General features: G+C 40.3%; 1 protein-coding gene across 2 annotated transcripts in view; it reads right to left on the bottom strand.

Moving 5' to 3' along the window:
* The window catches only part of pdss2 (prenyl (decaprenyl) diphosphate synthase, subunit 2), a 221,227-nt gene that overhangs the window by 104,557 nt on the left and 99,033 nt on the right, over positions 1-17,637 (bottom strand). For both annotated transcript variants that reach the window (XM_059983003.1, XM_059983004.1), the window contains one exon: positions 16,293-16,427. In XM_059983003.1, the coding sequence (XP_059838986.1) occupies positions 16,293-16,427 (135 nt within the window). The remainder of the gene's footprint in view (positions 1-16,292; positions 16,428-17,637) is intronic.

Here is a 17,637-nt window from a genome sequence, read left to right as displayed (position 1 = left end):
GAAATTGAACTAATTAGATTATATACACAGATCTCCCATCTCAGACAACTCAACAGATTTTTAAAAAGGGTTGAACAAGGACTGAAAAAAAATGCCTGATGTTTAATTTCAAGTGCCTTATAAATAAAATATGTAACAAAATGTCTGTTATTTTCCTTTCCCATAGCTCCATTCAAAATAAGAAAATGAAAACTATTGAGTATTATTTGGTAAAAGTCATAATTTTACTACTGAAAATGAAATCTTCAACTTTAACCTGAAGTGCCCACTTCATTCCCATAACCACAAACTGAAAAACCCACTTCATCCCCAAAACCCTGATCACCTTGGATGCCACCTCAGCCAAAGAAGGATCCTCAAGTCTTTAGTAATAGAAAAATCACACTACCAAGAGTGAGGAAATTTTTCCTCATTTCCAGTCTTATGGGCCTGACCCCTATGGCTCCAAGTCTTTCCCATTTCTCATTCCGGTTACCTTTTCACCCCTCCTCCTTCCCTTTCTTCCATGGTCCACTGTACTCTCCTTTCACATTCCTTCTTCTTCAGCGCTTGATCTCTAATACCTATCTCCCCCAAGTTTCTAACTTCATTCTCCCACCCATCCACCTTCCTTCACAACTGGTCTCAGCGATCATCTGCCAGCATATACTCCCTCACCTTCCCCTACATTTTTATTCTGGCTTCTACTCACTTCTTTTGCAGTCCTGGTGTTCTGGGCCAAGACCCTACATCCCACATTCACTGTTTAGTCCATCCCCATATACAGTATGTTGCCGGACCTTCTCAGTTCCTCCAGCACTTCTCATGTGTTACTTAAGATTTCCAGCATCTGCAGTAACTCTTGTATTTATGCTTGGGCTAATCATGTTTGCTTTCCTCAGTACACTTATCATTTATTCAATAATCTAATCCAGCCTTTTACCATAAAGAAATATACAAATGAAATTCAATTGAAGGTGTTCTTACCTCTCCACTCTAACGGCACAAAAATAGATCATACACAAAACCAAGCAAACCTAACATTTAATTTTTAAAACTCTTGAAGTAATACAACAACTAACTTTTCCTTCAATGTAGTCACAAGGGTTCCTACAATGGAAAAGGTTTCATAGGCAAGTTTTCAAACTCCCATAAATAATTGCCAGCCAATACTGAAAAGCATTTATTAAATTAAATTTAGTTAATTATCTTCAAATACAGAAAAAAATAGCTAATCCTCACATTTCCATTAAATAGAAATTATGTTCGATCCACTTTCACTTTCAATCAGAAGCATTTTGATCACTTACCCTGAGGCAGGCACCAATGATACAGTCACACAGGATCCATTACTGTTAGTCACAACATTAAATGACCAGAAGGATTCAGGTTGTGATTCAGTTCTGACAAGTGAATGAACCGTTTCATCTTGAAGTACCATCATAGTGGCCAATCTTCAGTAAAAGTATCCTAATTAGGATTTTACAATTAGCTATCTTACAAAGAAAAAAGTTCTTCAAATTGTCAGATAGTTCATTCTTCACTATATACTTTATTTCAACACAGAGCTTAATACTATATACCAATCATGTATACAACAGGTCTGGGATATAGGTTTACGGACTCAGTTTTGTTTTGGAGTGTTGTTTGCATGATTTGTGTTGTTTTTTTTCTCTTTCTCTGTACATTGGATGTTGGTCTTCCTTTTCTTTAAATTGGGTTCTTTCAGGTTTCTTGCTTTTCAGCTGAATGTCAGCAGATGAATCTCAAGGTTGTATAATTTATACATACTTTGGTAATAAATTTTCTTTGAACTTTGAACAACTTTCATTCTCCACTTATAACCAAAGAAACTTCAACATACAGTGGTAGAAATTTCTACCTCTTTTACCCAAACAGAACTTGATCATTTCTCAGTTTCTACTTTTAAATGCAAGAAAGATAGATTTTCATTAACTTTGGGAAGGAGTTATGGGAGAAGGGTACAAGTGAATGTAATTATGCCATAGATTAATTATGATCTCACTGAGTGGGAAAACAACTTCAAGAACTTTCTATGGAAAAGAGTATACTCAACATTTCGGTCCAACACCCTCTGGGCTAAGTCCTGCTTCAGGGTTTCGGCCCAAAACATTGGCTGTACCTTTTTCCATAGATGCTGCCTGCCCTGCTGAGTTCCTCCAGCTTTTTGTGTGTGTTGCTTGGATTTCCAGCATCTGCAGATTTTATCTTGTTTGTGTCAACAGCTTTCTGTTAAATTTAAATGTCAATAGAAATAATTGATTAGAAATGAATAAGAATAGTACCCAAACAGACACAGCCAAAAAAAAAAATCAGGCACTTGCAAAATTTCAAATGTGATAGCTGGTCGTATAGAAATATGTAACATCAAACATTCTAATAAAGCAAGAAAACTGCAGATACTAGAAATCTGACACAAATATTGAAAATGATGGCATCCCTCAGCAGATCAGACATCATCTGTGACAAAAGCAACAGATTCAGTACTTCAGAAATGAATAAGTGAATGTGCTGCAGAAAGAAGTAACAGGGAAGAGAACTATGAATGTCCCTGTAGTCCAGGGAAGAAGATAAGTTGATGAAAAAGAGACAGCCATATCTGTGGAGAAATAAAAAGAACAATGTGGCTACCTGAAATCATCAAGTTCAATACTGAACCCAAGAGCAACAACCAGGAAGAACTGCCAGACAGAAGAGGTTGTTCCATTCCATGAATTTATGTTTTGGCATTGTTGTACCAGAGAATTACACCAAAGGCAAAGGTCAGAGTGGGAGCGGAATGGAGAACTGAAATGACAGGTCACTGGAAATTCAAAGTTGTCCATTCAGAATGAGAAGGGTGTTGTCCAAAGTGCTCATTCAATCTGCATTTGCTCCCTCCAGTGTGGATGAAACTACATTTTCAGCACTGAATGGATCACACAAAATTATAAAGATAATGTGAGGTGGTAATTTGTTCTCCTTTATTGTTAGCTAACAACCTTCCATGTCCTTGCAACATTATGCCGGTTCTCTCAAATCCCACTCTGCGACCTACGTGCACCAATTTTCTTTCAGAGATCTATCAACTCTCCAACAATGCCAGGGATAATTTATAGTAGGCAATTAACCTGCCAAACACCTTTGGTGTGCAGAAGGAAATGGAGAGTTTGCCATTGTAGTTGCAGGAAGAACTGCAAACAGACTGAATCTACAATCTATAAACTACAGACAGAATCAGAGTTCAGGATTGAATCCGGATTCAATCAAACTGAAAGGCCAAGCCCAATTTAATAAGGTGACTCAAGCCTGGAAATGTAACAAAAATATTGTAGCAGCATATTACAAACTGAACAAAGTACTTCTAAAACCAACAGGTGACACAAAACTTCTGACAAGTCTAACATTTAGGTAAGGACAGTTGTGGTTAATGAAATAATAGCCAATCCAGAATCACTTATGCAACACTGTTGGCAAACTCACATAACATACTAAAGACAAATCTGAACTTTTGCAGTCAGCTTCTGTCAAAGGTGCTGAGTGGATTTTCCAACTTATCCTTACATGTGATCACAAAAATCATTGATGCCAACCTTGAATCAACTGAATGAAAGGGAAATCAAGAAACGGTCTGAATACCAGAAAAGCTACAGGACCAGACAACAACCCAGTTTGAGTACTGAAGATATGCTCAAGCCAAAAGTTGGGCTTGACATTATTTGCATTTATAACAGAACACAGAACACTAGACCACACTGACACCCTTCTGCTCACAATGTTGTGCCAACTTTTTAAGGTACTCAAGATCAATCTAATACCTCTCTCCAACACAGCCCTCCATTTTTATCATCTATGTGCCTATCAAACAGCTTCTTAAATGCCTCTAATCTATCTGCCTCTGTCACCACATCTGGCAGGGTGTTCTATATACCTACCACTCTCTGTGCAAAAATCTTACCTCTTGACATTCCTCTATATTTTCCACCTATAAAATTAGGCCCCATGTTTTAACTATTTCCACCCTGGGAAAAAGTCTCCGGTTATCTACTCGATCTATGTCTCTCATCATCTTGTAGAACTCTATCCAGTTGCCTCCAGTCCTTCCATCCTCCTTCACTCCAAAGAGCCCCAGCTCACTCAACCTGTCCTCTTAAGATATGCTCTCCAATCCTTGCAGCACCCGGTATATCTCCTGTTCACCTTCTCTAAAGCTTCCACACCCTTCTATAATGAGGCAACCGGAATTGACACAATATTCCAAGTGTGCTCTAATCAGAATTTTATAGAGCCACAACATTAGCATGTGGCTCTTGAACACAATCCTCCAATACAGACCACTATATCATACGCCTTCTTCACAATCCTCTCAACATGCTCAGTAACTTTGAGGGATCTATGAACATGGACCCCAAGATCCTGTTGTTCCTCCACATTGTCAAGAATCCTGTCATTCAGCCTGCAATTTGCCTTCAAATTCGACTTTCCAAAGTGAACCATCTCACATTTTTTTGGGTTGAACTCCATCTGCCGGTTCTCAGCCCAGCTCTGCATCCTGTCAATGTCCTGTTGTAACTTACGACAATGTTCCACACTATCCACAACACTAACAACCTTCATGTCATCTACAAACTTACTAACCTATCCTTGCACTTCTTCATTCAAGTCACTTATAACAAAATCACAAGGAACAAGGGTTCAAGGCAGAACACCACTGGTCACCAATCTCCAGGCAGAATATGTTCCATCCACTGGCAGATTCTACCTTCTACGGGCAAGTCAATTCTGAGGTCACATAGCCAAGTTTCCCTGGATCCCGTGCCCACTGACTTTCTGAATGAGCCGACCATGAGGAACCTTGTCAAACACCTTACTAAGTTCCATTTACACCACATCAACTGCTCTCCTTTATCGTTGTGATTTCTTATATCCTCAAAGAATTCAATCAGGCTCGTGAGGCATGGCATGCCCCTCATAGAGCCATACTGGCTCACCTTAATCAAAATATGTTTCTCCAAGTGCTCTAAAATCCTGTCTCTAAGAATTTTCTCCAATAATTTGCCTACCACTGAAGTAAGACTCAGAGGTCTATAATTCCCAGAGTTATCCTTACAAGTTTTCTTGAACAAACGAATAACATCTTTCACCCTCCGATCATCTGGTACTACTCCTACGGCATAATAACCCAAAGATCATTGCCAAGGGAACAGAAATCTCTTCCCTGCTTCCTGCAGTAAACTGAGGTATATTCCATCCGGCCTTGGTGACTTAGCTATCCTTATATTTATCAAAAGTTCCAACTCTTCCTCTTTCTTAACATCACCATGCTCCACCTTATCAGCCTGTTTTATGCTGTCCTCACAAACGTCAAGATCCCTCTTATTGGTAAATACGGAAGCAAAGTATTCACATCCTCCGACTTCCGGCACATTTCCTCTTCTTTCTCTCATCGGTCATATCCTTAGTCTAGTAAACCACCTGTTTTTCATGTATGTTTAGAACACCCTGGCTTTTCCTTAATCCTACCTGTCAAGGCCTTTTCATATTCCTTTCTAGCTCTCCTAAGTCCATTCTTCAGCAACCTCCTGGCTAACTTATAACTCTCTGGAGCCCTGTCTGTCCTTGCTTCCAAAACCTTAACCAAGCTTCTTTCTTTCTCTTGACCAGATGTTCCACATCCCTTGTCAACCATGGTTCTTTCACCGAATCATGCTTTACCTGCCTCAAGAACTCCATGCAAGTGCTGCCTAAACCCCATCGTACCTCTATGGGGCATTTTCTTGAGTACACCCATTCCCAATTATGCTCCCAACAGCATCATAATTCCCAGTCCACCAATGAATTACTTTCCATATGCATCTATCCCTGTCCAAGGCTATAGCAAAGGCAAGGGAATTATGGTCCTCCACTCGGCCTCTCCTCTACTCGGCCTATCCACATATTGGGTCAGGAATCCATCCTGGACAAACCTAACAAATTCCACTCAATATATATATATATATATATACACACACACACATACACAAACCCCATTTCCAAAAAAGTTGGGATATTTTCCAAAATGCAATAAAAACAAAAATCTGTGATATGTTAATTCACATGAACCTGTATTAAACTGACAAAAGTACAAAGAAAAGACTTTCTATATTTTTAAAGGCCAACTTAATTGTATTTTGTAAATATACACAAACTTAGAACTTGATGGCTGCAATACACTCAACAAAAGCGGGAACAGAGTTAAAATAAGATTGAAAAGTGCACAGAATATTCAAGTAACACCGGTTCGGAAGACTCCACATTAAGCAGGCAAGGTATCATGACTGGGTATAAAAGTAGCATCCATCAAAGGCTCAGTCTTTGCAAGCAAGGATGGGTCGTGGCTCACTCCCTTGTGCCAAAAGTCGTGACAGAATTGTTAGTCAGTTCAAAAGGAACATTTCCCAATGCAAGATTGCAGAGAATTTCCAATTGCAAATCTACTACAATTAGTATCCTCAGTTCCAAAACGACTAAAAAGTGTTATTAAAAGGAAAGGTGATGTAACACAATGGTAAACCTGCCTCTGTCCCAACTTTTGTTGAGTGTGTTGCAGCCATCAAATTCTAAATTTGTGTATATTTACAGAACAAAATTAAGTTGGTCAGTAAACCTATTGAAAATCTTTTCTTTGTACTTTTGTCAGTTAAATAAGGGTTCATGTGAATTAACATATCACAGATTTTTGTTTTTATTGCATTTTGGAAAATATCCCAACTTTTCTGGAATGTGTGTGTGTGTGTGTGTGTGTGTGTGTGTGTGTATTTTGCACTAAGGAGGTGCCAATCAGTATTAGAGAAATTTAAGTCACCCATGACAACAATCCCTGATATTTTTGTACCTTTCCACAATCTACCTCTTGATCTGTTGCTTTGTGTCTTAGCTACTATTGGGGGGGGGGGGGGTCTACAGAATGCTCGCAATAAAGTAATTGTCCCCATCCTGTTTCTGATTTCCACCCATATTAATGCAGTAGACAATCCCTCTACAACATCTTCCTTTCTGCAGCTGTGATATTATCCCTCATTAGCAATGCCACCACCCAGCCTCTTTTACCTCCCTCCCTGTCCCTTTTGAAATATCTAAACCCTGGAACATCCAGCAATCATTCCTGCCCTTGTGACAGCCGAGTCTCTGTGATGGCCACAAAATTATAGTTCCATGTGCTAACCCATGATCTAAATTCATCACCCTTGTTCCTGGTACTTCTTGCATTAAAAAAGACTCACTTCAACTCATCCCAGTGACTACAATTTTGCTCTAGTAACTGCCTATCCTTCCTGATGGACTCTCTACATGCTGCATCTACCTGCATACTAACTGCCCCATCTTCTGATCTCTCTCTGTGGTTCCCACTGCCCTGCCAAATGAGCTTAAACCCTCTCCAACAGTTTTAGCAATCTGCCTGCAAACTACTGGATCCCTCAAGTTCAGGTGTAATCTGCCCTTTTTTTGTACAGGTCGTACATTTACTACCCTTGAGGTTTGGCTTTTCAGCTTCCTACCTAGCTCCCTATATTCTCTCTTCAGAATTTTCTTTCTTATGCCATTGGTACCGATACGTACTACAACTTCTAGATGCTGCCCTTTAGAATGATGTGGACACAACTTGAGACATCCCTGACCCTGGCACCTGGGAAGCAACATACCACCTGGGTAACACCCACAAAATGCTGGTGGAACACAGCAGGCCAGGCAGCATCTATAAGGAGAAGCACTGTTGACGTTTCGGGCCCAGATCCTTCATCAGGACCCATCTGGGTGTCTCTTTTATGTCCACAGAATCTTCTGTCTGCTCCTTTAACTGAAAATCTCGCTGAGTGGCGCCACAATAACAACTCAGTATCAACAAGACCAAGGAGATGATTATAGACTGCAGGAGGAGGAAACCAGAGGTCCATGAGTCAGTCCTCATCAAGGGATCAGAGGTGGAGAGGGTTAGCAACTTTAAATTCATAGGTGTAACTATTTCAGAGGACCTGTCCTGGGCCCAGCACCTAAGTGCCATTGCAAAGAAAGCACAGTCACACATCAACTTCCTTAGGAGTCTGCTGAGATTTGGCATGACACCTGAAACTTTGCCAAACTTCTATAGTTGTGCAGTGGAGGGTATACTGACAGGCTGCATCATGGTCTGGTATGGAAACACCAATGCCTTTGAACAGAATATCTGACGAAAGGTAGTGGATTAAGTCCAGTACATCACGGTTAAAGTCCCCCCAGCCACTGAGCACATCTACACGAAATACTGTTGTAGAAAAGTAGCATCCATCATCAGAGATCACCATCTAGGCCATGCTCGTTTTTCACTGTTGCCATCAGGTAGAAAGTACCAACACCTCAGGGTTCACACCACCAGGTTCAAGAACAGTTATTACCTCTCAACCATCCGGCTCCTGAACAAAAGGGGATAACTATGCTCACACTGAGATGTTCCCACAACCAATGACCTCACTTTAAGGTCCATTATCTCATGTTCTTGCTATTTATTGCTATTTATTTACATTTGCATTTGCACGGTTTGTTGTCTTCTGCACTCTGGTTGATCTTTCATTGATCTTGCTCTATTCTATTCAAACTTATTCTATAGATTTGTTGAGTATGCCAATAAGAAAATGAATCTCAGGGTTGTATGTAGTGACATACCTGTACTTTGATAATGAATTTAATTTGAACTTTGAACCATGTAGGGTATCTTGGTATTAAATGACAACTGTAGTAAAATACTATTGTGCATTGTGACTAACAGTCTGGCAACTACTACATCTGCAGTGTTTCTCAATTGAGCATTGTAAAACTATTTCTTTTGTGTTAAAAGAGTTCATAAGGATGTCATAAAACTTCATTGCATTCATCACAATGTGACATTAGATAAGTACCTAAAAATAAAATACAAGAGAAGAACTGGGAAACAGGTTTGCAGATAATGCCATGGTTCTAACTTCAAAGTTGCCAAGGCCAAGATAGACCAGTGGGCTGGCAATGCAGCAACTGCAGTTAACTATAATGTATTAAGATTTTATATCTGCAAATAAGATTATGTGCACAAATAAACAACAATAATTTTCTAAATACACAATATTTACACTTTTACAGTCAATCTCCATATACTTAAAATTTCCAAACAGCTTAATTTAACATTAAAACACATTAAATAATTATGTACTAAAAGCAAAACGACAGGTAATAATTAATCACCTTTGCAACACAATTCACAGATTAAAAAATGGCTTTCTTCTTTTGGTTCAAAGTCTAATTCTATTTATATGCATCTTTCTCTCTTTATAAATCTGATCTAAGTTCAATTGCTGCCTGCTACACTTGTTCACTTGCTGTGCTAATATCTCTTTATGAGGTCTCTTTTATTTTTGACCCTTTCTCACTTCGCACTTATCATATACTTTGTTCCTCTTGCAAATCATTTCTCTCTCTCTCTGCCGTCTATTCCCTATCATTACTGCCTGAGCTATCATGGAATGGGACAGTTCAATAAAGCACAGGCCCAATTTGACTTGGTAATTTTGCGGCATTTCATTCTCCCCTCACACTTAATTCATCTGAACTTTCCAGTCAAACCTATTACTTTTACCCTCCTTTACTTACAAAGAATCCCTTCATTATGATAAACTTATGGTGTAAAAACTAACCCTAGTTAAGATATACACCCTATCCTCGTTATATGCAGGGGATACGTTCCTCGCAGTTGACGCATAACTTGAAAAATTACTTAAATGGAGAAAATAGGGATGCGTTCCAGAGGGCTCCCTAACTATGCTTTATCTGTAATTTATTCACATTTTCATACCAATACAACACAAAAGCAGTACCACAAGGCAACATTCGTATTACATTTAATCAATTTAAGGTAATATTCAATGTAATAAATCATAGAAAGTTAACATACTAGGGTGTTCAGGACTGACCAACAGTGGCAGGTGTGTTTGCTCCGGGGGATGAGTGATTGTTATGGTGTCGGGCAGCTTTACATAGATGAGGTGGATGGTCGTGGTTGTCAGGATCATCAAGCACAGCAAGGGGTGAAAGAAGACTCACAGAACTCTTAGAGCTGCCGGCAGCAGGAGATGACACCGGTTTGAAGAGAGTGGTGAGGGTTGTTTACTTGGCAGCATTTTGTTTCTCAGCATAAATTTGCTTGTAGGGAAGAAGGGTTGACGGCAGGGAAAGACTGAAATGCTGACTCCACTCTAAACTTGGGTCCATGTCCATCGCCATTTCTGCCAAGTGCTCCAACTTCCACCATTCCCTCACCGTTGGTAAACTCCCGGGATTTTCAAAATCATCTGTTGCTTGCAGCATCAGAGAGATAGTTCACTGTTTAAAAAAAATATGCCTTGAATGTGGATCACGCCTTGGTCGAGTGGTTGAATCAGCGACGTTGTGTTAGGCGGCAGGAAACGCACTGTTCTGTTAGGATGAATGCTGTCCAAATGTTTAGGATGGGCTGGTGCATTGTCAAGCAACAAAAGAACTTTAAAAGCAAGATTCTGTTCCCGGCAGTAGCGCCCAGAGCTGTGTTACCTTCACCTGATGCCGCGCTGTTTATAATTTCCAACTTTTTTTCAAGTGTTAAAGCAGTTCTCTGCCGCTCGGCTGATGGCCCAGGACATGACATCAGACGCTTAGCAGGCATAGTTAAATATTTCAAGCACAAAATCACTGCACCGTAGGTAAAACCAACAAAAAGTTTAAGAGCACAAGATCGCACATCCACACCTTGCCAAAACCAATGCAAGACTGACAGGAGTGAGATTGTGAGGTGTGCGCACCTGACTTGCATTGGCAAGAAAGTGGAGCTTCTCATCCCAACAGTGAGACTGTGAGGCGTGTGCACATGACTTGTACTGGCGGGAAAGCAGTGCTTCTCGCATCACTACAAGTTTTGGATGCCTATAAGGAGAAGTTAGTAGAAATAGGTCCCTCGCATAACTGAATCCATATAGTCTGAAGACACATATAATGAGGATAGGGTGTAGTATCTTTTTAAAATAAGTATTATGCAGCTTAGAAGTCAGAATCGAACAAATGCAAATACACCAGGTTTTGGCTGAAGTCAGCTGAATTTGTTTGTCTTTACACTGGGATTGGTTTACCATTGTTACTGTACCAAGATGCAGTGAAAATCTGTTTGCGTAGCACTCAGACAGGGTATTCCAGACATTAGTATATTGAGGAAGTGAAAAAGGAAACAAAATGTTGAAGGTAGTGCTACCATAACAGAGAAAGTGCAGTGTAGAGAGGTAAATAAAGTGCAGAAGGCACAATGAGGTAGATTTGGAGATCAAGTTTATCTTTGAGAGAATGAGAGGTCCATTCAAGAGACTGAAAACAGCGGGATACAGCTGTTCTTGACTGACAACACAATCACTTGAGTGCCTCCAGAATAAAGTTGAGTCTAGAATATCACACATTTTTTCCATTCATATTCACCATTGTTGACTACAGTTAAAAGTAGTTCATGGTGCTAACAGCAGTGAGAAAGTAAAACTACTCATTAAGGAACTGAAAATCCAAACTTGCCTCCAGATTAATTTTTTACCAAAGCATAGAGAATAGTGCTCCTTTACACAATGGTATAAGTAGGCTCAGTGTATCAATTAGTGTAGTTCCACTCTGTTTATTTTGGGAGACATTAAAAGGAGGAAAACAACATCTTGACTGATAAATTAGTATTTTCAAAATTATTCCTGACTGTCAACTTTGAAGGCCAACCAGCTGGCCTCTCACACAGGATCACCTATAGCTGAGGAGACTCTGTAGAAGAGAATGAGAGTCCCAGATGGTAAACTGCCTCCCAGATGTCAGGGTCAGAGACATCCTTGACTGTGTCCACAGCACTCTTCAAGGGGAGGGGAAGCAGCCAGAAGTTCTGATACACATCAGTACCAATGACGTAGGCAGGAAGGGTGACAAAGCCTGATCCAAGGGGTCAGTGTGGACATAGTGGAGGATTACAAATACCTGGGGATACAAATGGACAAGAAACTGGACTGATCAAAGAACACTGAGGCTGTCTACAATAAGGGTCAGAGCCATCTCTATTTCCTGAGGAGACTGAGGTCCTTTAACATCTGCCAGACGATGCTGAGGATGTTCTACGAGTCTGTGGTGGCCAGTGCTATCATGTTTACTGTTGTGTGCTGGGGCAGCAGGCTGAGGGTAGCAGACACCAACAGAATCAACAAACTCATTCATAAGGCCAGTGATGTTGTGGGGGTGGAACTGGACTCTCTGACGGTGGTGTCTGAAAAGAGGACGCTGTCCAAGTTGCATGCCATCTTGGACAATGTCTCCCATCCACTCCATAATGTACTGGTTAGGCACAGGAGTACATTCAGCCAGAGACTCATTCCACCGAGATGTAACACTGAGCGTCATCGGAAGTCATTTCTGCCCGTGGTCATCAAACTTTACAACTTCTCCCTCAGAGTGTCAGACACCCTGAGCCAATAGGCTGGTCCTGGTCTTATTTCCACTGGGCATGATTAACTTATAATTATTTAATTATTTGTGGTTTTATATTGCTATATTTCTACACTATTCTTGGTTGGTGCGGCTGTAACAAAACCCAGTTTCCCTCGGGATCAATAAAGTATGGCTGTCTGTCTGTTTTTACAGAGAGAAACTAAAAAAATCATTAGAAGGGAGATAAAGCTAGCAACTAATATCAAAGTGGACAGTAAAAGTTTTCTCAAGTATGTTAAAAATAAAAGGGAAATAAGAGTGGATATAGGACCGCTAGAAAATGAGGCAGGAGAAATAATAATAAGGGACAAGAAGATGGCTGATTAACTAAATGAGTATTTTGCATCAGTCTTCACTGTCAAAGACACTAGCAATGTTCCAGATGTTGTAGCGTGTGAAGGAAGAGAAGTGGGTACAGTTACTGTTACAAGAGAGAAGGTGCTGAGAAAGCTGAAAGAGCTAAAGGTGCATAAATCACCTAGACCAGAGGAACTGCACCCTAGGGTTCTGAAAGAGGTCGAGTTAAGAGATTGTGGTGGCATCAGAAATGATCTTTAAAAAATCATTTAAAATCATAAAAATCATAAAAATCCTCGGAGGGTCAGACACTCTGAGCCAATAGGCTGGTCCTGGACTTATTTCCACTTGGCATGATAAACTTATTATCTAATTATTTATGGTTTTATATTGCTATATTTCTTCACTATTCTTGGTTGGTGCGGCTGTAACGAAACCCAATTTCCCTCAGGATCAATAAAGTATGTCTGTCTGTCTGTCAAAAAAGTAAGCTCAGGGAGTTTAGTGTTGCATTACAAGACAGGGTAGTGATCTCAAAATTGCCATCTGTGCCACAATGAGGTGAGAAATAGGAAAACAGTGCAGTTTAACACCTGGCTAAGGAAGTGGTGCAGGAGGGAGGGCTTCCAATCTTTCTCATCCAGGGCATGTGGGACCTGTACAAATGGGACGGCTTGTATCTGAACTGGAGAGGGGCCAATAGCCTTGTAGGAAGGTTTGCTAGTGCCTCTCTGGTGGATGGTGGATGGAATTAAAATGAAAGGGCAGCATTGGAGTGGCTGTGAGGAAAGTAGATGCTGAGCTAACAAGCAAAAACAAAGCTGGTGCTCTCAACGTAGCCTCCTCTACCCTGGTGAGACCCGTTGCAAACTGGAATTCTGCTCATTGAGGACCTTTGCCTCCTCTGCCAGAAGTAGGATTTCCTGGCGGCCAAACATTTTAATTCTGATTCCTGTTTCAACATGTCGGCCCATGGCCTCCTCTTGTGCCACGATGAGGGTGGAAGAACAACACCTTATATTCCATCTGGGTAGCCTCCAGTTAGATAGCATGAATATTCCCCATCCTGCGCACGGACTGTTTGAACTGCTTTCGTCTGGTAGGCGCTTCAGATCCCTCCAGACTAAGACTAATAGGCACTGGAGAAGTTTTTTCCCTACTGCGGTCACTTTGCTGAACAGTTAACTGCCGTTTAACTGTCGGCTATTACTTGGATTGCACTACTTGTATGTATAATCTAGATTTTCATTTATATTTATCATCTGTTATGAGCAGAGAGACAACATCTGCCGGAAGTAAATTCCTTGTATGTGCTCAGGTACTTGGCGATTAAAGTCTGATCCTGATTGATTTCTCCTTCTGGTTAAAAAAAAAATTCCCTCCCTCTCCCCTCTTCCTCTATTTCCACTCTGGCTTTTTAACTCTTCTCATCTGCCTATCACTTCCCCCTGGGTCCCCTCTTCCTTCCCTTTCCCCTACGTCCACTCTCCTCTCCTATCATATTCCTTCTTCTCCAGTCTTTTATTTTCCCCCCACCTGGCTTCACCTGTCACCTTCCCCTCCCCCAATCTTTTTATTTCGGCTTCTTCCCCCTTCCTTTTCAGTCCTGAGGAACGAGTGCAACCTGAAACGTCATCTCCAAAGATGCTGCCTGACCTGCTGAGTTACTCCAGCATTTAGTGTTGATTTGGGTTTCCAGCATCTGCAGATTTTCTCATGTTTAAAAACAGAAATCAACTAGCTGATGAGCACAATGTTCTGAGATGCGTCTATTTCAATGTAAGGAATATTGCAGGGACGACAAGTGAACTTACACGGAATATGAGGTGTTGCTCTTCCAACCTGAGTTTGGTCTCATCATGGAAGTAGAGGAGGGCATGGACAGAAAGTCAAATTGGTGGATAGCCGCCAGGAGATCCTGCCTTTTAAGACATGCAGAGTGAATGTGCTCAACAATGTGGTCCCCAGTCTGCGTTGGGTCTCATCGATCTAGAGAAAACCGCAATGGATGACCCCAACAAACTCGCAGATGGAATGTTGCCTCACCTGGAAGGACTGTTTGGGGTCCTGAATGGTGGTGAGGGAGGAAGGGAAGAGGTAGGTATAGGACTTGCCATGCTAGCAGGAGTAAGTGCCATGAGGAAGATCAGTGGGGAGGTAACGTATGAGCGGACAAGGGAGTCGCATATGGAATGATCTCTATGGAAAGTAGAGGAGAAGTGCTTTGTGGTAGGATGGTAATGGACAGTGAGGAAGGCCATCAAAACTTGCACAGTGACCTTGACAACCTAAGAAAATGGGTTGAAAAATTGTAGATGGAATTCAATGCAGATAAGTCTGAGGTGTTGCACTTTGTCAGGACAAACCAGGGCAAAACTTATGCAGCGAATGATAGGGCTCTTGAGATGTGTAGTAGAACAAAGGAATCTGGGAATACTGATCCATAATTCCTTGAAAGTAGCATCAGAGCATTTGGCACGTTGGTCTCCTTAAATCTGTGTACAGAGTACCGGAGTTGGGATGTTATCTTGAAGTTGTATATACATTAGTGAGGCCTAATTTGGAGTATTGTGTGCAGTTTTGGTCACCAACCTACAGGAAAGATATCAATAAGCTTGAAAGAGTGCCAAGAAAAATTACAATTATGTTGCTGGGACTGGAGGACCCAAGTTATAGGGTAAGGTTGAAAAGGTTAGGGCTTCATTCCTAACTGGGTTGCAGGAGAATGAGGTGAGGTCTAATAGAGGTAAGGAAATGTATGAGGGGTGCAGAATGCATGCAGGATTTTTTCCCTCAGGTTGGGTGATACTCTGGAGAATCTAAGAGGAAATGGTTTCACTCAGAGGGTGGTATGAGCGTGGAAGGAGCTGTCAGCTTAAGGACGAGCTGGTAGAAATGGGTTTATTTGTAATATTTAAGAGAATCTTGGACAAGTACATGAATGGGAGGGTTTTGGAGCGATATTGTCTGGGTGCAGTAGATGGGACCAGGCAGAAGACCAGGTCAGCCTGGACTAGATCAGTCACAGGGCCTGTTTCTGTGCTGTATTTCTCTATGAACCTGAAACAAAAAAATGTGTAGAACACAAGTGGAGCTTAACCAGTAAACACTGGAAATGCAAACATAACATCCATGGAAAAAGCAATGGAAATAGAATATGTTTTTCAGATCAATGACCACTTCAGCTCCTTAATCTTATATTCCGGTATTTGCACTTGTTTTGATTTTCAATGGCATCTAGTTCTGGTCTTTATTTCTCATCTACCTGTTCAGATTTCTATTAAATACATCCATACTATTTGCCTCTGCTTGTGTTGATTGAGAGTTCCATATCCTAATCACACTCATTGTATCTATTACTAAATATCTAGGACCTCACCCAGATGGCTGGTGATGAATGACAAAGAGAAATTATGTTAATGAAAAATAAAAATAGCTTCCTCCTTCTACCAAACAGACCTCTGATTAGTGGCAACTGATTACAGAAAAGAAAGGCATACCTGGGGTAAATTCCACTAACTAGGTCTCCTTCCAGTCGGGACACTGCTGTTTCACTCGGTCCTGCTGCTTTTGACATCAACAAGACAACCAGACCTCGCAGCTGTAAGCTGTTCTTGTTGTCATACACAAACCCCCTATTGAATCAAAAAAGATTTTAAAAAACATGTTATTGGATTACAGATAGAAAGTCCACATATTTATTTTCAATGCCAACAATTATATTGTAATAGAACACTTCTATTAATACTGAACTACCAAACCAATTCCCTACAGAAATATTTTGTAAATTGTTTAAATGTTTAAATACTTAATGCAATTTTGTTTAAACCAGAACCATTACGTTATATTTGTTCTATATATAAAAACTAATATTTCTATTTAATATTTGATGAAATGTTATTTAAGTATTTCAGCAAAATAAATAACATTTTCTGTGGCTTATGGACAAATTGTCAAATATATCCCTATATATCTGGGGCTGGTAAAACAGCTGTAAAACAAGACATTAAGAGGGAAATCCTGCAATGGTCCTATATCACATTCTTGCAAGGAAGTGAGGTTTTGCACACCAAGAGCTGAATTCTGACATCAAAACGCATACACAAGCACAAAATTATTTGTTTCCTTAAATTTTAGATCTTTCATTGTTATTAAAGTTAACCATAAAAAATTTAGGGAACTCAGGGACTTTGGCAACTTAAGTTATCAGTCAAAAGTTGTCTTATTGAAATCAGCAAGCTCAAAAATCAATAATTCAGGAATACAGATCTCTTGGAGGCCAATGGATAAGATCACAGAGAATGAGAGGGGCTCCTGGAAAGCTATTAGGGCAAGAGTAGGAATGTTAATATCCAAGGCTTTACATATTTCTAACTCAATATACCAATAATTTGTTGCTTGGGCAGGAATACTGTACATCTGCAACAAACACAGGAATGACAATATACACAAGAAAAGATATATAAAATATGTATCATGATGGGTTATTCTTCTTGTATATTAACAGGCCCAAAAATGGAATCTCACTAAACTGCTTACCAAAATGATTCGTTTGCCATCTGCAAAAAAAAACCTTTAAAGGCACACTTTAATGTTGTATATTCACTCTCTACTTTATAGGGTTCCTTCTTTCATTGTTATTTCCATAAAGCCAACGGAAACCTCTGAGTTAATCAACAATACTTCATTGAACATATTTCAACATTATTCTCTCAAACAAGCAGTTTGATTTCATCTTACTGTGAGGCAATGCAGTATCTCCTGTCGTACTTGTCTCAGAATCAGAATTATTACCAACTTACAGTATTTCCAAACAGTTTCATACCAAGTTAAGGAAACGAGTAA

This window comes from Hypanus sabinus, chromosome 10, assembly GCF_030144855.1.
Source record: "Hypanus sabinus isolate sHypSab1 chromosome 10, sHypSab1.hap1, whole genome shotgun sequence".
NCBI lineage: Eukaryota > Metazoa > Chordata > Chondrichthyes > Myliobatiformes > Dasyatidae > Hypanus > Hypanus sabinus.
Note: the sequence above shows the minus strand (reverse complement) of the source record. Positions and strands in the feature narration are given on the sequence as shown.